At 38.4% G+C, this 18,264-nt stretch overlaps 1 protein-coding gene across 1 annotated transcript in view; it reads right to left on the bottom strand.

Annotated features, from left to right (window-relative positions):
* DNAH8 (dynein axonemal heavy chain 8) overlaps window positions 1–18,264 on the bottom strand; it is a 363,394-nt gene that overhangs the window by 330,439 nt on the left and 14,691 nt on the right. Inside the window, exons 4-5 of the mRNA XM_025418650.3 lie at window positions 15,556–15,640; window positions 10,096–10,247 (exon numbers count right to left, since the gene is read on the bottom strand). Of these exons, the coding sequence (XP_025274435.3) occupies window positions 10,096–10,247; window positions 15,556–15,640 (237 nt within the window). The remainder of the gene's footprint in view (window positions 1–10,095; window positions 10,248–15,555; window positions 15,641–18,264) is intronic.

Raw genomic sequence — 18,264 nt, 5'->3', positions numbered from 1 at the left:
CACAAATCAGGTCTAAACTGATACCAAAGGATTGGGATTGTCCCCTGCGTATTTTCAGACCACAATATTTTGAAACTAGAACTCAATCACAGGAAGAAACCTGGAAGAAACTCAAACACATGGAGGTTAAAAAACATTCTACTAAAAGATTAATGAGTCAACCAGGAAATTAGAGAAGAATATAAAAGATTCATGGAAACTAATGAAAATGAAGACACAACTGTTCAAAATCTTTAGGATACAACAAAAGCAGTCCTAAGAGGGAAATACATCACAATACAAGCCTCCCTGAAGAAAATTGGAAAAAAATTAAATACACAAGCTAACCTCGCACCTAGAGGAATTGGAGAAAGAACAGCAAGTCAAACCTACACCAAGCAGAAGAGAGATAATAAAGATTCAAGCAGAACCCAATGAAATAGAGACCAGAAGAACTATAGGACAGATTAAAAAAAAAAAAGGGTGGGGGGAGTTGGTTCTTTGAATTAATAAATGGATAAATCCCCAGCTAGCCTTATTAAAAAGAAAAAAAGACTCAAATTAATAAAATCATGAATGAGAGAGGAGAGACCACAACCAATACCAAATAAAATGTTTTTAAAAATGTATTATGAGTAGCTATATGCCAACAAATCAGGCAATCTAGAAGAAATGGATGCATTTCTGGAAAATCACAAATAACCAAAACTGGGACAGGAAGAAATATAAAAACTGAACAGGCCAATAACCAGGGAGGAAATTGAAGCAGTCATCAGAAACCTCCCAAAACACAAAATTCCAGGGCCAGATGGCTTCCCAGGAAAATTCTATCAAACGTTTAAAGAAGAAACAATACCTATTCTACTAAAGCTGTTCTGAAAGATAGAAAGGGATGGAATACTTCCAAACTCATTTTATGAGGCCAGCATCACCTTAATTCCAAAACCAGACAAAGACCCCACCAAAAAGGAGAATTATAGACCGATATCACTGATGAACACAGATGCAAAAATTCTAAACAAGATACTAGCCAATAGGATCCAACAATACATTAACAAGATTATTCACCATGACCAAGTGGGATTTATCCCCGGGATGCAAGGCTAGTTCAACACTTGTAAAATAATCAATGTGAAAGATCATATCAACAAGAGAAAAAACAAGAACCATATGATCCTCTCAATAGATGCAGAGAAAGCATTTAACAAAATACAGCATCCATTCTGATCAAAACTCTTCAGAGTGTAGGGATAGCAGGAACATTCCTCAGCATCTTAAAAGCCATCTATGAAAAGCCCACAGCAAATATCATTCTCAATGGGGGAAACACTAGGAGCCTTTCCCCTAAGATCAGGAACATGACAGGGATGTCCACTCTCACCCCTGCTATTCAACATAGTACTAGAAGTCCTAGCCTCAGCAATCAAGCAACAAAAAGAAATAAAAGGCATTCAAATTGGCAAAGAAGAAGTCAAACTCTCCCTCTTCACAGATGACATATACTGTACATAGAAAACCCAAAAGACTCCACCCCAAGATTGCTAGAACTCATACAGCAATTCGGCAGTGTGGCAGGATATAAAATCAATGCCCAGAAATCAGTGGCATTTCTACACACTAACAATGATACTGAAGAAAGAGAAATTAAGGAGTCAATCCCATTTACAATTGCACCCAAAAGCATAAGATACATAGGAATAAACCTAACCAAAGAGGTAAAGGATCTATACCATAAAAACTACAGAACACTTCTGAAAGAAATTGAGGAAGACATAAAGAGATGGAAAAATATTCCATGCTCATGGATTGGAAGAATTAATATTGTGAAAATGTCTATGCTACCCAGGGCAATTTACACATTTAATGCAATCCCTATCAAAATACCATGGACTTTCTTCAGAGAATTGGAACAAATCATCTTCAGATTTGTGTGGAATCAGAAAAGACCTTGAATAGCCAGGGGAATATTGAAAAAGAAAACCAGAGCCGCGGACATCACAATGCCAGATTTCAAGTTGTACTACAAAGCTGTGTACAGTGTGGTATTGGCACAAAGACAGACACATAGATCAATGGAACAGAATAGAGAACCCAGAAATGGGGTCTCAACTCTATGGTCAACTAATATTCGACAAAGCAGAAAAGACTATCTACTGGAAAAAGGACAGTCTCTTCAATAAATGGTGCTGGGAAAATTGGACAGCCACATGCAGAAGAATGAAACTAGACCATTCTCTTAAACCACACACAAAGATAAACTCAAAATGGTTGAAATATCTAACTGTGAGACAAGAATCCATCAAAATCCTAGAGGAGAACACTGGTAACACCCTCTTTGAACTTGGCCACAGCAACTTCTTGCAAGATACATCTATGAAGGCAAGGGAAACAAAAGCAAAAATGAATTATTGGGACTTCATCAAGATAAAAGGCTTCTGTACAACAAAAGAAATAGTCAACAAAACTAAAAGACAATCTACAGAATGGGAGAAGTTATTTGCAAATGACATATCAGATAAAGGGCTAGTATCCAAGATCTATAGAGAACTTATTAAACTCAACAGCCAAGAAACAAACAATCCAATCATGAAATGGGCAAAAGACATGAACAGAAATTTCACAGAGGAAGACATAGACATGGCCAACAAGCACATGAGAAAATGCTCCACATCACTTGCCATCAGGGAAATACAAATCAAAACCACGATGAGATACCACCTCACACCAGTGAGAATGGGGAAAATTAACAAGACAGGAAACAACAAATGTTGGAGAGGATGTGGAGAAAGGGGAACCCTCCTGCATTGTTGGTGGGAATGTGACCTGGTGCAGCCACTCTGGAAAACTGTGTGGAGGTTCCTCAAAGAGTTAAAAATAGACCTGCCCTACGACCCAGCAATTACACTGCCGGGGATTTACCCCAAAGATACAGATGCAGTGAAACAGCAGGACACCTGCACCCCAATGTTTATAGCAGCAATGTCCACAATAGCCAAACTGTAAGAAGCCTTGGTGTCCATCGAAAGATGAATGGATAAAGAAGCTGTAGTCTACATATACAATGGAATATTGCTCAGCCATTAGAAATGATGAATACCCACCATTTGCTTCAGCGTGGATGGACCTGGAGGGTATTATGCTGAATGAAGTAAGTCAATTGGAGAAGGACAAACATCATATGGTCTCATTCATTTGAGGAATATAAAAAAATAGTGAAAGGGAATAAAGGGGAAAGGAGAGAAAATGAATGGGGAAATATCAGTGAGGGTGACAGAACAGGAGAGACTCCTAATTCTGGGAAACGAATAAGGGGTGGTGGAAAGGGAGGTCAGCGGGGGGTTGGGGTGACTGGGTGACGGGCACTGAGGGGGGCACTTCATGGGATGAGCACTGGGTATTACACTATATGTTGGCAAATCGAACTCCAATAAAAAATATATACAAAAAAAAAAAGAAAAACAAACAAACGAACAAACAGAAAGAAGAGACAGATCTCCTATGAAGCACATTTATAGAACAGGTTTCATCAGCCATCAGAAATATCACAAGGAGTCAGAGGGAAATAACTCCCAGCCTAGAACTCAAAACAAAGCTAAACAACCTCTCTCAAAGTAATATTTTATCCTAAGCAGAAGAGGAGAAAAATTAGGTTGGATTTCAGTTACCTTTCCCATTGTAAAAAGGGAGACTTTTATTAAGGCTCTCTAAAAAATACTAATAAGAGCTAGTATTTGTTGAGGGACTACTATGTCAGGCAAGGTAAGAATGTGCTGATATGATCACTTAGTTTCACAACAATCCTGCAAGGTGTTTATGACTATTCCCAGTTTAAATATTTAGAAACTTAAGTCATAGAAAAGAAAAGCAACTTTTCAAGGAACACTCCACTGGTCAGTGGTGAGGCTGGGAGGTAAATTTTGGTCTATCTGAATAAAAGTGCTGTTTTTCCCAAACCATCAAGCTGGCTTCCTGTGACTAAGTAAACAATGCCCAGGTCAATTCTCTCTTCTTTCTGAAACTATCAAAGAATTAAAATGTTAAGTAAAGAGAAGGTTAAATAAAGTAACTGATACTCAGAATTGTATGAATAACATTAAATTCACTCCCAGATAAATGGAAAGATGGAAATTATCTAGAAGAAATGGGATTTTCATGAATTTTAAAAGCAGTATCTAAAGGATAAATATCACTGAGCTCTATTATAGTAATTTCTCAGATTCGCAATACCTTATTTTCTTTGAACTCAATTCAGTCCTACATGTAGAAAGGAGAGAAAGTAAAGCAAAAATATGACTATGATAACATGTTCAATGTTAAACTACAAGCTGATGATGTCAATACACAGTGGAATAAGATGTCCATTGTTTTTTTCCCTAACAAAATCCACTAATTTGGTTTTTATCCATGAACAAAAGTGGCTTTATGGGAGCTGTGGGATCCAGCACCATATGCCAAGAAACTCAGGAGGAGTCTCACCCACATGTATCAGGGATAAGGCATACAGATCTCAGTCCATGTGTGGAACCTGAAGTAGCTGTGAACCAACTCCAACCTCTCTCAGACACTGTCTAGGAGCCCCTGGAAAGCACCCTTCATTATCTATGGACAAGAAAGCCTTTTTGAAAGTCCAGGTTTCCAGAAGAGAAGTTTAAGCACACAGTTGGAGCAAAACAATAAGAATTTGGGTGCATTAGATAAGAGGACCAGATTGACTTTATCCACATCACCCCTCCCTTAAGGCAACACTGTTTAGAATCTAGAGAGATCTTCTCAGCCTTTGATTTCTCCTTTAAGGAAAAGAGTAATTAAGTGAGTATCCAGTTTCCCCAGGATGTAGGATGCTGCCAAAGAGCCTCCTTTCCCTTCCACCCTATCCAGAGTACTGAATCATGAGCTACATGGCTGGAAGTGGGGATGGGGGGCAGAAAGAAGCTGAGAGAGTGGCAGATAAGACTGTTAGAAGGCATTAAAGGGAAGTAGATGCTACTAATTGTATCACAGACTCCATTAAGAAGCCCACCACTGGGAGCCCAGCAAGGCCATTGGGAATATTTGGCTCATAGATTACCCCAACTGGCCCATGGGCACCCCCAGATCTCAGCATGCCTCAGCCACACATGCACCATACTCTGTGGCTGGTTCCCTCTGCATGCTCCTGATGGCAACAGTGAGAGCAAGCTTTGGCAGATGGCTAGTGAGTTCACGAAGAAAGCCAGAACAACTCTGTTGGTCAGGGGAAGATCACAAACTTAAGCTTTAGTATCACCTTTGGGAAAATGAAAGGGAGGCTGTCAGCCTGGTACACTGCAGGATTGAGACAAGGCATACAAGCTCAAGAATTCAGCCATAAAAGGAAGAAAGAAGCATAGAGCAGGTTTATCTATTGAAGGTCTGAGGGAGCCTAAGAAACACCATCAGAGCTGAGGGAAGGTATTTCTCTACCAAAGATAATAAAGACTGAAGGAGGTAACTACTACCTCAAATGCAAAGACAGCAATGCAAAACTTTAAGGAACATGAAAAATAAAGGAAATGATACTACCAAAAGATCACAATAATTTTCTAGTAACCAACCCCAAAGACATGGAAATTTGAAATTTACCTGAAAAAGAATTCAACATAGGGAACTCAATGAATAAAAGAAAACACAGAAAGGTAACTCAATGAAATCAGAAAAACAATACATGAACAAAATGAGAAGTTTAATAGAATAGAAATTATATAAAAAGAGCCAAACAGAAATTTTAGAGCTGAAGAATACAGAGAAATGAAAAATGCAACAGTGATCATCAACAACAGAATGGATCAAGCAGAAGAAAAAATCTGTGAGATAGAAGACAGAAACTTTGAGTTTATCCTGTTGCGGACAGAAAAGAGAAAAGAGTGACAAAAAGGTAAGTTTGTGTGAACTATAGGATATCATTGAAAGCACCAATTTGCAAATTATTGTAGTTCCAGAAAGAGAAGAGAGGGAGAAGAGGGCAGAAAGCTTATTTAAATAGTGAAAACTGCTCAAATCTGGGGAGAGATTTGGATGTCCAAGTTCATGAAGCTCATAGATCACCAAACAAAATTAAAGAGATCCTTTCCAAGGCACATTATAATAAAACTGTCAAAACTCAAGGACAGAGAAAATCTTGAAAGTAGTAAAAGAAAAGAAGCTTGTAATTTACAAGGGAAGCCCTAAAGGTTACCAACAGATTTCTTAGCAGAAACCTGGCAGGCCAGGAATGTGAGGAATTATATATTCAAAGTGCTAAAATTTAAAAAAAATTGCCAAGCAAGAATACTCTATCTGGCAAAATTACCTTTCTGCAATGAAGGAAGGATCAAGATTTTCCTAGACAAACAAAAGCTGAAGTAATTCATCACCAGTAGATCTGCCTTACAAGAAATGCTGAAATGAGTTATTTAAGCCAAAATGAATGGACACTAATTACTGACATGAACACATATGAAAATACAATACACTAAAAAAGATAAGTATGTAGTCAAATTCAGAATACTCAAATACCATAATATTGGTGGTGTTAACCACATGGCTCTAGTGTAAAAGTTAAAGAACGAGAATGATAAAAATAACTGCAGCTGCAAAACTTGTTAATGAATACACAGTATGAAAAGACATAATTTGTGATATCAAAAACATAAAAGAGAAGAGCAAAAGGGCAGAGTTTTTGTATGCAATTAAAGTTACTTATTATCAGCATAAAATAAACTGTTGTATTTATAATGTTTTATGTAAGCCTCATGGTAAGAACAAAGCAAAAATCTATGGTAGATTCACAAATGATTAAAAAGGAAGGGAACAGAGCACACCACATGGAAAAATACCAATTTACAAAGGCAAGTAGAAACAGAGGGAAAAAGAAAAAAATTGAAGTACAGAACACCTAGAGAGTAATCAATAATATAGCATTAGTAAATCCTTACATATCAATAATTATTGTTTTTATAAGATTTTATTTATTTATTCATGAGAGACAGGGAGAGTCAGAGACATAGGCTGAGGGATAAATAGGCTTCGTGCAGGGAACCCAATATGGGACTCGATCCCGGGACCCCAGGATCACAACCTGAGCCAAAGGCAGACGCTCAATTGCTGAGCCACCCAGGTGTCCTAATAATTATTCTATAAGTAACTGGACTGAGTTCACCAATCAGAAGGCACAGAGTGGCTGGATGGATTCAAAAAGCAAGACTCAACTATATGCTGCTTACAACTATATGACCCAACACTTCGGCTTTAAATACACACATAGGCTCAAAGTGAAGAGAGAAAATTAACATTGCATGCAAGTGAAAACCAAAAGGAAGCAGAGGTAGCCACACTTATATCAGACAAAATAGACACTAAGCCAAAACAGTAACAAGACACAAAGAAGATTATGATATAGTGACACAGAGCACTTTATCAAAAAGACAAAGCAAATACAAATATATATGCACCCAACATCAGAGCATCTAACTATCTTAACCAAATACTAAAAGATCTGAAGGGAGAAACAGAAAACACAAATTTCAACAGTGGACAGTCCATCCAGACAAAAAATAAATAAGAAAATGTTGTACTTGAATGGTAATTTAGGCCAAATGGACCTAAAAGACATGTACAGAGCATTCCACCCAATAGCAGAATATACATTCTTCCCAAGTGCACATAGAACATTTCCAGGAAAGATCCTATGATAGGTGACAAAACAGCAAATTGAAGATGACTGAAATCATACCAATTTTTTTTTCCAATCACAGTGGTATGAAACTAGAAATCAGTAACAGGAGAAAAGCTAGAAATTTCAAAAATATGTGAAAATTAACACACTCCTGAACAACCGATGTGTCAAAGAAGAAATCTAAAGGGAAATAAAAAATATCTTGAAATAAGTGAAAATGGAAACAGAACATAGCAAAACCTATAGGAGTTGGGATGCAGCAAAAGCAGTTCTAAGAGTCAAGTTTATAGTGATAAATGCCTATATTAAGAAAAAAGAAAGATATTAAACAACTTTACACCTCAAAGAACTCAAAAAAGAAGAATAAACTGAACCCAAAGTTAGCATAAGAAAGGAAATAACAAAGATAAGTCCAGAAATAAATGAAATAGAGATGAGAAAAACTATAGAAATGATCAACAAGGGGATTCCTGGGTGGCTCGGCGGTTTGGTGTCTGCCTTTGGCCCAGGGTGTGATCCTGGAGTCCCGGGATCGAGTCCCACATCAGGCTCCCTCCATGGAGTCTGCTTCTCCCTCTGCCTGTGTCTCTGCCTGTGTCTCTGCCTCTCTTTCTCTGTGTCTCTCATGAATAAATAAATAAAATTTTTTTTTTAAAAAAAAGGAAATGATCAACAAAACTAAAAGCTGTTTTGTGAAAAGATAACAAAATTGAAAAACTAAGAAAACTGAGAGAAGACTCACATAAATAAAATCAGAAATAAAAGAGGAGGCAAAGTACCAAAGAAACACAAAGGATCATAAGAAATAACCATGAACAATTATATTCACACTAATTGGACAACCTAGAAGAAATGGATTAATTCCTAGAAACTTACCATCTACAAAGACTGAATTCTGAAGAAATAGAAAATCTGAACAGACCAATAATAAGAGATTGAATCAGTAATTAACCCCACCCCCCCCACCCCCCCCGCAACAGGGGCACCTGGGTGGGTCAGTCAGTTAAGCCTGACTCTTGATTTTGGCTCAGGTCATGATCTCATAGGTGGTGAGATCAAGCCCTGCATCAGGCTCCATATTCAGTGAGGAGTCTGTTGGAAATTCTCTCTCTTCCTCTTCCTCTGCCCCTCCCCCCCATTCATGTGTTCATTCTCTCTATCTCTCTCAAATAAATAAATCTGTAAAAACCTCTCAACAAAGAAAAGTTCAGTACCAGATGGTTTCACTGGTCAACTCTACAAAACACTTAAAGAATTAATGCCAAACCTCCTACAATTCTTCCAAAAAACTGAAGAAGGGAAAACACTCTAAATTCATTTTACAACGTCAGAAGTACCCTGATACCAAAGCCAGACAAGGGCACTATAAGAAACAAATGTATAGCTTGTTAAGTGTCCAATGCTTAGTTTTGGCTCAGGTAAAGATCTCGGGATTGTGAGATTGAGCTCTGTGCTCAGCATGGAGTCTGCTTGAAACTCTCACCCCCTGCCCCCTGCTCATGCTCTCTCTCTCTCTCTCAAATAAATAAATAACTCTTTTTAAAAAGAGAGAGATAAAAAGGAAGAAAAGAAAAGCTGGAGCATCACACTTCTTGATTTCAAACTATACTGTGAAGCTACAGCAATCAAAACAGTATGCGACTTAGCATAAAAATAGACACATAGGCCAATGGAACTGAATCAAGAGTCTAGAAATAAATCCACATGTGCACAGTCAACTAAAATTTGACAAGAGATATCCAGCAACCTTACTTCTGGATATATATCCAGAGGATCTTCACCTCCATGTTCATTCCAGCATTATTTACAATAATCAAAATACAGAAACAACCTCGGTGGCCATATATGGATAAATGGATAAAGAAGATATGGTATACATTGCAGGATGGAATATCATTCAGCTACAAGAAGGAAGAAAATGCTGCCTTTGGGATAACATGGGTGGATCTTGAGGACATTATGCTAAGTGAGATAAGTCTGATAGAAAAAGACAAATACTGTACAATCTCACTTATATGTGGAATCTAAAAAAGCTGACCTCGTGGAAATAAAGAGTAGAATGTTGATTACCAAGGGCTGTGGGGTAGAGGAAATTGGGAGATGTTCATCAAAGCATATAAACTAGGAGTTATAAAATGAATACGTTTTGGGGATCTATAGCATGGTGATCATAGCTAATACTAATATATACTCAAATGTTGCTAAGATGTTCTCAAATGTTCACCCTAAATGTCATCGCCAAAAACAACAACAACTAAAAGGGAATTATGTGAGATGATGGAGTATTTGCTAACGCTACATTGGTAATTGGTTCACAAAATATAAGTGCATTAAATCAACACATTATATACAGCTTAAACTTACACAATGTTAAATGTCAGTTACATCTCAATTAAGCTGGAAGAAAACATCTAACTATATATTTGAAAAAAATAAAAACATACCTCATGAATATTTTTAGCATTTATAGCAGTATCACTGTGACAGCGAACAAAAAATATACATAATCCTTTCAGTTTCTCTGGGGCTGCATTGTCTATGTACAATCTCATCATTTTTGCCCCTTTGGTTGCTCCAGCAATAGTTCGACCACATTCTGAAAACGAAAATCAAGAACATAGTGTGTGATCACATAAATGATTAACTGTGATAAATTACTATGGATCTCACACTGTTGCTTCTTGCTTTACTTTACTGTAAGAAGTTTTGATATGGGGGCACCTGGGTGGATCAGTGGTTGAGTGTCTGCCTTTGGCTCAGGGCGTGATCCCAGGGTCCTGGGATCGAGTCCCATATCGGGCTTCCTCTGCCTATATTTCTTCCTGTCTCTCTCTGTGTCTCTCATGAATAAATAAATAAAAAATTTTTTTTAAAAAAAGAAGTTTTGATATGATTGTGATGACTATATATATATATTGTCTACAAAAAGACATCAATAATTGGAATACTTACAGTGCAGCCTCTCTGCTTCCTTTCTCTGAGCTCTGTACTTTGCTCCTTTTGGCTTTGCCTCAGGTAGTGACTTCCCACAAATGGTTCTATCCCATCTCCAACATTTGGCCTCCCCGATTTCTACTTTCAGATCTCAGCTGAAACCCAAGTCTCTTAGAAGCCTTCACTGACTCTCGAGAGAGGACTTAGTCCCCTAGTAAATACACTCATAGTTGAGACACCTGAGTGGCTCAGTGGTTGAGCATCTGCCTTTGGCTCAGGTCATGATCCCAGGGTCTGGGATCAAGTCCTGCATAGGGCTCCTTGCATGGAGCCTGCTTCTCCCTCTGCCTGCGTCTCTGCCTCTCTCTCTCTCTCTCTCTCTCTCTCTCTGTCTCTCATGAATAAATAAATAAAATCTTTTTTTTTTAAATACAGCATCCGGGGATCCCTGGGTGGCGCAGCGGTTTAGCGCCTGCCTTTGGCCCAGGGCGCGATCCTGGAGACCTGGGATCGAATCTCACGTCGGGCTCCCGGTGCATGGAGCCTGCTTCTCCCTCTGCCTGTGTCTCTGCCTCTCTCTCTCTCTCTGTGACTATCATAAATAAATAAAAAATTAAAAAAATATAGCATCCAAGTTATATATTAAATTCTTCCTCCACCTAATTTCAATGAAAATTAATCATTTAAGTTTAAAAACTATTAAAAATATAGTAACTTTGTTAGATGGTTGGTTGTAACATGAAGAGCATAATTAAACAGTCTTCCTATTTACAATAAACAATTTAAAACATGATAAAAGAAATGCTAAAATCCCCATCATGAAACCATGAAAATATGTTGTCTTCCCAGGTTTCCCTCCTTTGAGTATAGAGGGTTCCCCTGTTCTGTGACCCTGGAGGACACCCATCTCAGAGCCCTGTGGTGGTGGGCATGTGAAAACGAGACTGATGAGGCTCTCAATGATGTCAGTCCTGATTGGAGGCACACAAAGGTAAAAGGGGGGTTGAGAGATGTCAATCTAGTGACGATTCCTAAATAAACTGCCCTGAAATCCGTAGAAAGGCTAGGCTCTCTTTTCATCCTTCCCAAGGCCTGGTGGTTCGACTAGTTCTAAATTTTGTGAATGGCCCAAGTAATTTTTTTTATTTGTTTTGCTTGGATAAGCCAGAGTACGTAATGGTTCAAATGCTTGTTCATGGAGGTTGGCATAGAGAGTTACTTCTACACTTAATAACTTCTCTCCCCTTTTCCCTTGATAAGAAAACCATTGTCTCATTCAGCAATATGTATATGAAGGAGACATCTGCTTTCTCAACCTCCCTAACCCCTATGGTCGCCCCATGACCCAGTTCTGGCTGATAAGAGAGAAGATAAGCTTTCCCTAGATGTGATATCTGAGCTTCATCTTATAACCATGTGGGCCAAACATGAACAAAAAGCCAACATGTTGAAAATGACAAAACGGGAAGAAAAAAAGAATCTGTGTTTCTGATGACAATGCCGAGCATCTGAACCACTGCCAGCCACTGCCCACTCTTTGTTTAAGACACCATTAGGATCTCCATTACCTATAGCTAAATATGTTCTGTCTACACCTATATATTCTGTACATCCATCAACAGGGGAATAGTGTCTAAAAATCAAAATGCAGCTGCACTATTGAATAGTGTGTAGCATTTTTAAAACTTTTAAAAAAGATTTTATTTATTTATTTCTTTGAGAGACAGAGTGAGAGAAAGGACACAAGAGGGGACATGAGGAGAGGGAGATGATCAAGTAGACTCCTCACTGAGCTGGGGGCCCAATGCAGGGCTTGATCCCAGGACCCCAAGATCATGACCTGAGCTAAAGCCAGATGCTTAACTGACTGAGCCACCCAGGCACCCCTGTACAGTATTTTTTAAATGAGGTAAATCTATATATGATGACAGAAACTGTCTAGGCTATACTGTCAAATGCAAAAATCAAATCAAGAATAAAATGTATTATATGTTTATATTTTAAATGATAATAAGCATTTCTATATTAGCAGACATATAGAGGAATATTTACCAAGCTAACAAATGTATTACTTTTGTAGGTAGCAAAATAGTTATTAAAAATATAACTATCTGGGGGTACCTAGGTGGTTTAGTCAGTTAAGCCTCCAGCTCTTGATTTTAGCTCAGTCATGATCTCAGGGTTGTAAGACTGAGCCCTATGTTGGGCTCTGTGCTAAGCATGGAACCTCTTTGGGATTATCTCTTTCTCTCTCTCCCTCTCACCTCCATATGCATGTTCTCTCTCTCTCTCTCTCTCTCAAAAAAATATATATATACATATGTACATTATATATATATATATGTATACGTGTGTGTATATCTTTTCTATCTGCCAATTCCTCTCCTGAGAATTCTGCCTAAAGTCTTCCTCATCCACATTAGCTTCAGTGATATTCACTGAGGTATTGTTTAAAAGAGCAAAAAGGAAAAATAAATAAATAAAAAATAAAAGAGCAAAAAGTCATAAGCAACCTAAGTTCTAATAATAAGAGTTAAGTTTTGAAAATAATAGTTATATTATCCTAACTAAATACAATATCCAGCTGTTTACCATTTAATTGTAAAAATGTATCCAGTGGCATGATAAAGAGAATATTATCAAATTTTAAAACCCACCATAAAATAACACGTAGAGTTGGATCCCATTTTTGTAGTATATCTATCTCTCTATATATAATATCTACATATTACAAAAGGGGATCCAACTCTATGTATATATATACATATATATATACATACACATGCACTATACATACATGTAACTTTTTTCTCTCTCTCTCTCCTTCCCTTCTTCCCTTTCTCTATAGAAAAGGGGGGCTGGGCAAAGAAGTTAGAGAAAATATTCATCAAGGAATTAATGATGCTTATTCCAAATGGCTGAGAATGTGAGTGGTTTTTATTTTTCTTCTCATTGTAGGTATTTTCTTATATTAAAGAATTAGATGAAAATAGAAGAACATAATCAAGTACTGTAATTTACAATGCAAACTTTAAATGAGACAGGAGGAGTTTGGAGAATAATGATGGATGGGCTTGGAACACCCTGGGCAAGCTCTGTAGAAGAGAGAATGTCTTAGGTGATCTGGAAGAGAAGTATATTTGGCTGGATATAGAAAAGAAAGGCATTCTGAGAGAGTCAGGAGGGCAGAAAAGGGGCACAGAAATGACCCTGGAATGTCCAGAAAACAAAGAAGAGGCTGGCTTAAAGGGAGCAGCAAATTCATGTCTGCAAGAATAGGAGAGCAGGTTAAACAAACGCTATGTGTCCCAGTTATGATGAGCCTTAGTGGAGAAATGAGCAGTTTGGATCCAATCCAATAACTAGCAAGCAGCACAATAAAGGTTTACTTTTTAGAATATTTCCTGAGGGATGAAATCCAATGTTAGATTAGTTTCAGGTGTACAATGTAATGATTCAACAATTCTATATATTTCTCAGTGCTTACTAAGATAAGTGTACTCCTAATCCTTTATCTATTTCACTCAGTCCTCCACTCACCTCCCCTCTAGAAACCACCAGTTTGTTTTCTGTATTTAAAAGGCTGTGTTTTGTCTGTCTGTCTGTCTGTCTCTGTCTGTCTGTCTCTCTCTCTCTCTTTTGGTTCATTTGTTTTGTTTCTTAAATTCCACATATAAGTGAAACCCTGTGGTATTTGTCTTTCTCTGACTTATTTCACTTAGTACTTTACCCTCTAGGTCCATCCATGTTGTTACAAATGGCAAGATTCCATTCTTTTTTATGGCTGCAACCCAAGTGTCCATCCATAGATGAATAGATAAAGAAGATGTGGTATACATACACAATGGAATAAAAGATTTACTTTTAAAGGAATAAGCAGTGTCAACTTCAGAGAGGGAATCTGGTTTCAGAACTACAGGTTTTCAATTTGGAATACTAGGGCAGGCATGGGATATTAGCCTCACCTAAAGTCAGCAGAGGAGAAAAATGAGAAAGAATCAGTAGGAGGGACAAATCACAGGACTTCAAAGATAAGTAGTTAAAGACCAAAAGGATGGTCCATGCACCTGTTATTAATACAAAAGTTTTACATCCTGGTAAAGTGTTATTTTAGGAATCCTGTGAATAGTAAGGAAGCCAGATATTTCAACTGACAGCTGAAGCAGAAACAAGATGCCAACCCAAGATCACATGGACAGCTGCTGAGCTCCCACATGGTTTCATGACTATTACTAGTCACCTGAAAACCTGTGTGGAAAATGGCTCCACCTGTTTCAGAGAAAATGGAATTAAATTCTAGTGAAAACATCTATCTGCCAGGAGATATCAATAATTTCTTCTTTTTTTGTCTTAAAGATTTTATGTATTTATTCATGAGAGACACAGAGAGGCAGACATAGGCAGAGGGAGAAGCAGGCTCCCTGCGGGAAGCCTGATGCAAGACTCGATCCCAAGACCCTGGGATCATGCCCTGACGCAAAGGCAAACGCTCAACCACTGAGTCACCCAGGCACCTCTCAGTGATTTCTGTAAGTATATTTTCTCCTTATAGTAATGCCTGAAATATATATTTCAGTTGAAAATTTATTGTTTTTAAGACACTCTTTTGGGGGGAACCTGTGGCTCAGTCAGTTGGTCATCCAGTTTTTGATTTTGGCTTACGTCATGATCTTAGGGTCCTGAGACTGAGCCCTATATGGGACTCCATGCTCAGAGTCTGCTTGAGATTCTCTCTCCCTCTCCCTCCCCCTCTGTCTCTCCCTTTTTGCACTCTCTCTCTCCCAAAAATAAATCGTTAAAGAGAAAAAGACACTCTCTTTTCCACACATAAGCTTCCAACAAACTTTCTTTTATATAAATATATCTTTATATATATAATCTTTATAAATATATATCTATTTATAAGAGAAAAGATATGCTGCACTTTAACATCCATTAACCAGCACATTGCCCTCATGAAACATCCTTACCAAGGCCAGGGACATCTCCTTCCTGGTACAAAAATTTCAATGTCTTACAACCATCTTTCATTAAAAAATGAGCAAATGGTTCCAGCTGTTAAATAAAAGAGAAAATGATGGTGAATAAAATGACTACTTATATTAACAACAACAAAATGAACCACACCCAGGGGTAGGCATTTCACATGCCTTTATCCTCATCATTTTGTAGATTAAAAAAAAAAAAAGAGGCTCAAAGACTTTATTCAAGATACATAGTGACAGGGACATTAGAAGCAGGATTAGATTTTGAACTACTTTAACTCCAAAATTACCATGAAATATATGGTGAGTTCTATTTCTGAGCCTACACTGATGATCTCCATATATAAATTGACAGCCATGTACCTGACCCTGCCTCACAGAATCTTATAGGAGTAAATGAATGAGTCCAACTGGTGGTAAATATAAAGAATTATTATTAAAACAAACTATTCTTAAAAGCTGACTTGGAGAGCAGAAAACTTGCCTCACCAGCTAATTGGGTTCTTAGACCAATTATTTGAGTATGATGTTTTCAGCAATTGTCATTTGACCCATATTGTAGCCAAACTAAAATGAATTATTATAATGAGAGTCTCCCATGTTTATGAGCATGAAGCGCTTATTTGTAAGTTAAAGTAATATCTTAGTAAGTGGAAAACCAAATAGGTCATGTAAGCAAAAACCCTCACACATCATTTGGGAAATACAAAGTTACTCAACCCACTTCACCCAATCCACTGATGCCTTAACCTAAGTGTCTCTCTTGAGCAGCGGGTTTCTCTTTACTTATCGACCATAGGTAAGAGGTATTCTAGATCTGGCGAAGCCTCTTCCCCTAGGACAATGGTTCTCAAACTTTAGCGTGCCTCAGAGATGCACCCAGAGCTTTTAAAAAATACAGAATCCTGGCCCTGAGGACTTGCATTTTTAAAAAAACTACAGGTGAGGGGGGCCTGGGTGGCTCAGTCTGACTCTTGATTTTAGCTCGGGTAATGACCTCAAGATCGTGAGATTCAGCCCCTCATTGGGCTCTGTGCTCAGCGTGGAGTATGCTTGAGATTCTCTTTCTCCTTCCCCTCTGTTCCTCCTACTTAATCTCTCTCTCTCTTTCTCTCTCTCTCTCTCTCCTCCCCAAATAAATAAATCTTTTAAAAGTTCCAGGTGCTGGTGGTGCTGTTGGTTCTGGGATCCCATTTGGGAACCACCACCCCAGGAAATGAAACAGAGCTACACAGATTACAAAATTCTAGCCCCTCATTTTCTACTTTTCCATCTCACACATAAATTTGACTCTTGCATAATTGCAATCTAAAAAATACAAAAACTGTCAGCATAGCTATTCTTGCCCAGTTCCATAAATACTTTCCTGCCATATCTGATTTTATGACCCATCAGATTTGAAAGTCTCCAAATTATATATATAAAAAAAAGAGCACATACCTGTGATAAAAAGACATCACAATATCAAATGCAACAAATTCTCATTTTTTTGGACACATTGTACTTCAGAGACCAGCAGAGTGAAAGTTGTCATGGACTGAAATCATGATGGCAAATTGAAAATTCAGTCATACATTTTGCAAATAGATTATCTGAGCTTTACCACAGCCTTACACTAGGTAAGGTGGCATTATTATACCCCTCTTGCAGAAGAGAAAACTAAAGCTAAAAAATTTTTGAGTAAAAGACCCAAAGAAACACAACCACGAGTTCAGAGCCTGGAACCAGATGCCAGCCTTGGGCCTCCAGGGCTGTGCTCTAGCCACAGAACGACAGTGCTATTGCCTTGACTTTGGAAAACATTTGTCATGTAAACCAGGAAAGCAAGATAGTCTGAGATTATCCTGAGCAGTGCTGGATGAAGAGAGCAGCAAAGTCATAGATACCAATTTGGTAGAAGCTTCTGTCTTGGTCAGGGTCCTGGCAAGAAAAGAAGTCCCCAAAAGGGGTTTCTGAAGAAACTTTGTAAGAAAGAGGCTACTTCTGGAAGCCAGAGCAGGGTTAAGGGAAGCTGTGACACTGGTGGCAACAACAGGACTACCAACAAAGGAAAAAGCAGTACCGGCCAAAGCCTGGAAGTGTGATGAGTTGGGGAATGGTGTAGCTGGAAGCAGGTGGACACAGTGCTGTGGGAAAAGAACAGCTTGGGAAGAACTGTATTTAGAAGATATGGCTGGAACCAGAAGACATGGCCAAGCAGGGAGGAGTCAGACTTCTCTCCCTTCTGCTCTCCTATCTCCTGCTGGCATCTCCTAGTGACTGAGTCACTTGGAACCCAGAGGGCAACGGAGGCGAGGCAATGGGTTCTAGGGAGGTCAGCCTTCTGGGCCACGGAGTAGGCAGTAAAGACTGGATATCAGATCTGAAGGTGAACAAAATAACCATCACACCCTCAACTGTCTACCCTTTTGTGGGACCTTTAATGAGCTACTTTCACTCTGGATAGCTACACCAGGCTTCACATAAAAGAAAAACCTGCCATTATATCCAGTTTCCTAAATCACTGCACCCAACTATACGACCCTTCATGCCTGGTTCCATGATCTTATTCATCTGCCCACCAATCTTGGTGCCAATTTAGGTGTTTGTCTTGTCCCTTCAACCAAATAAGCATTCTGATCTCTCCCAGACTTTGAGATTGGTTTCCCTCCTGGCTGTACTATCTCCCCTCCACTGTGGCTTTGCAACTGCTAA

This window comes from Canis lupus, chromosome 12 (genome assembly GCF_003254725.2).
Source record: "Canis lupus dingo isolate Sandy chromosome 12, ASM325472v2, whole genome shotgun sequence".
Taxonomy (NCBI): domain Eukaryota; kingdom Metazoa; phylum Chordata; class Mammalia; order Carnivora; family Canidae; genus Canis; species Canis lupus.
Note: the sequence above shows the minus strand (reverse complement) of the source record. Positions and strands in the feature narration are given on the sequence as shown.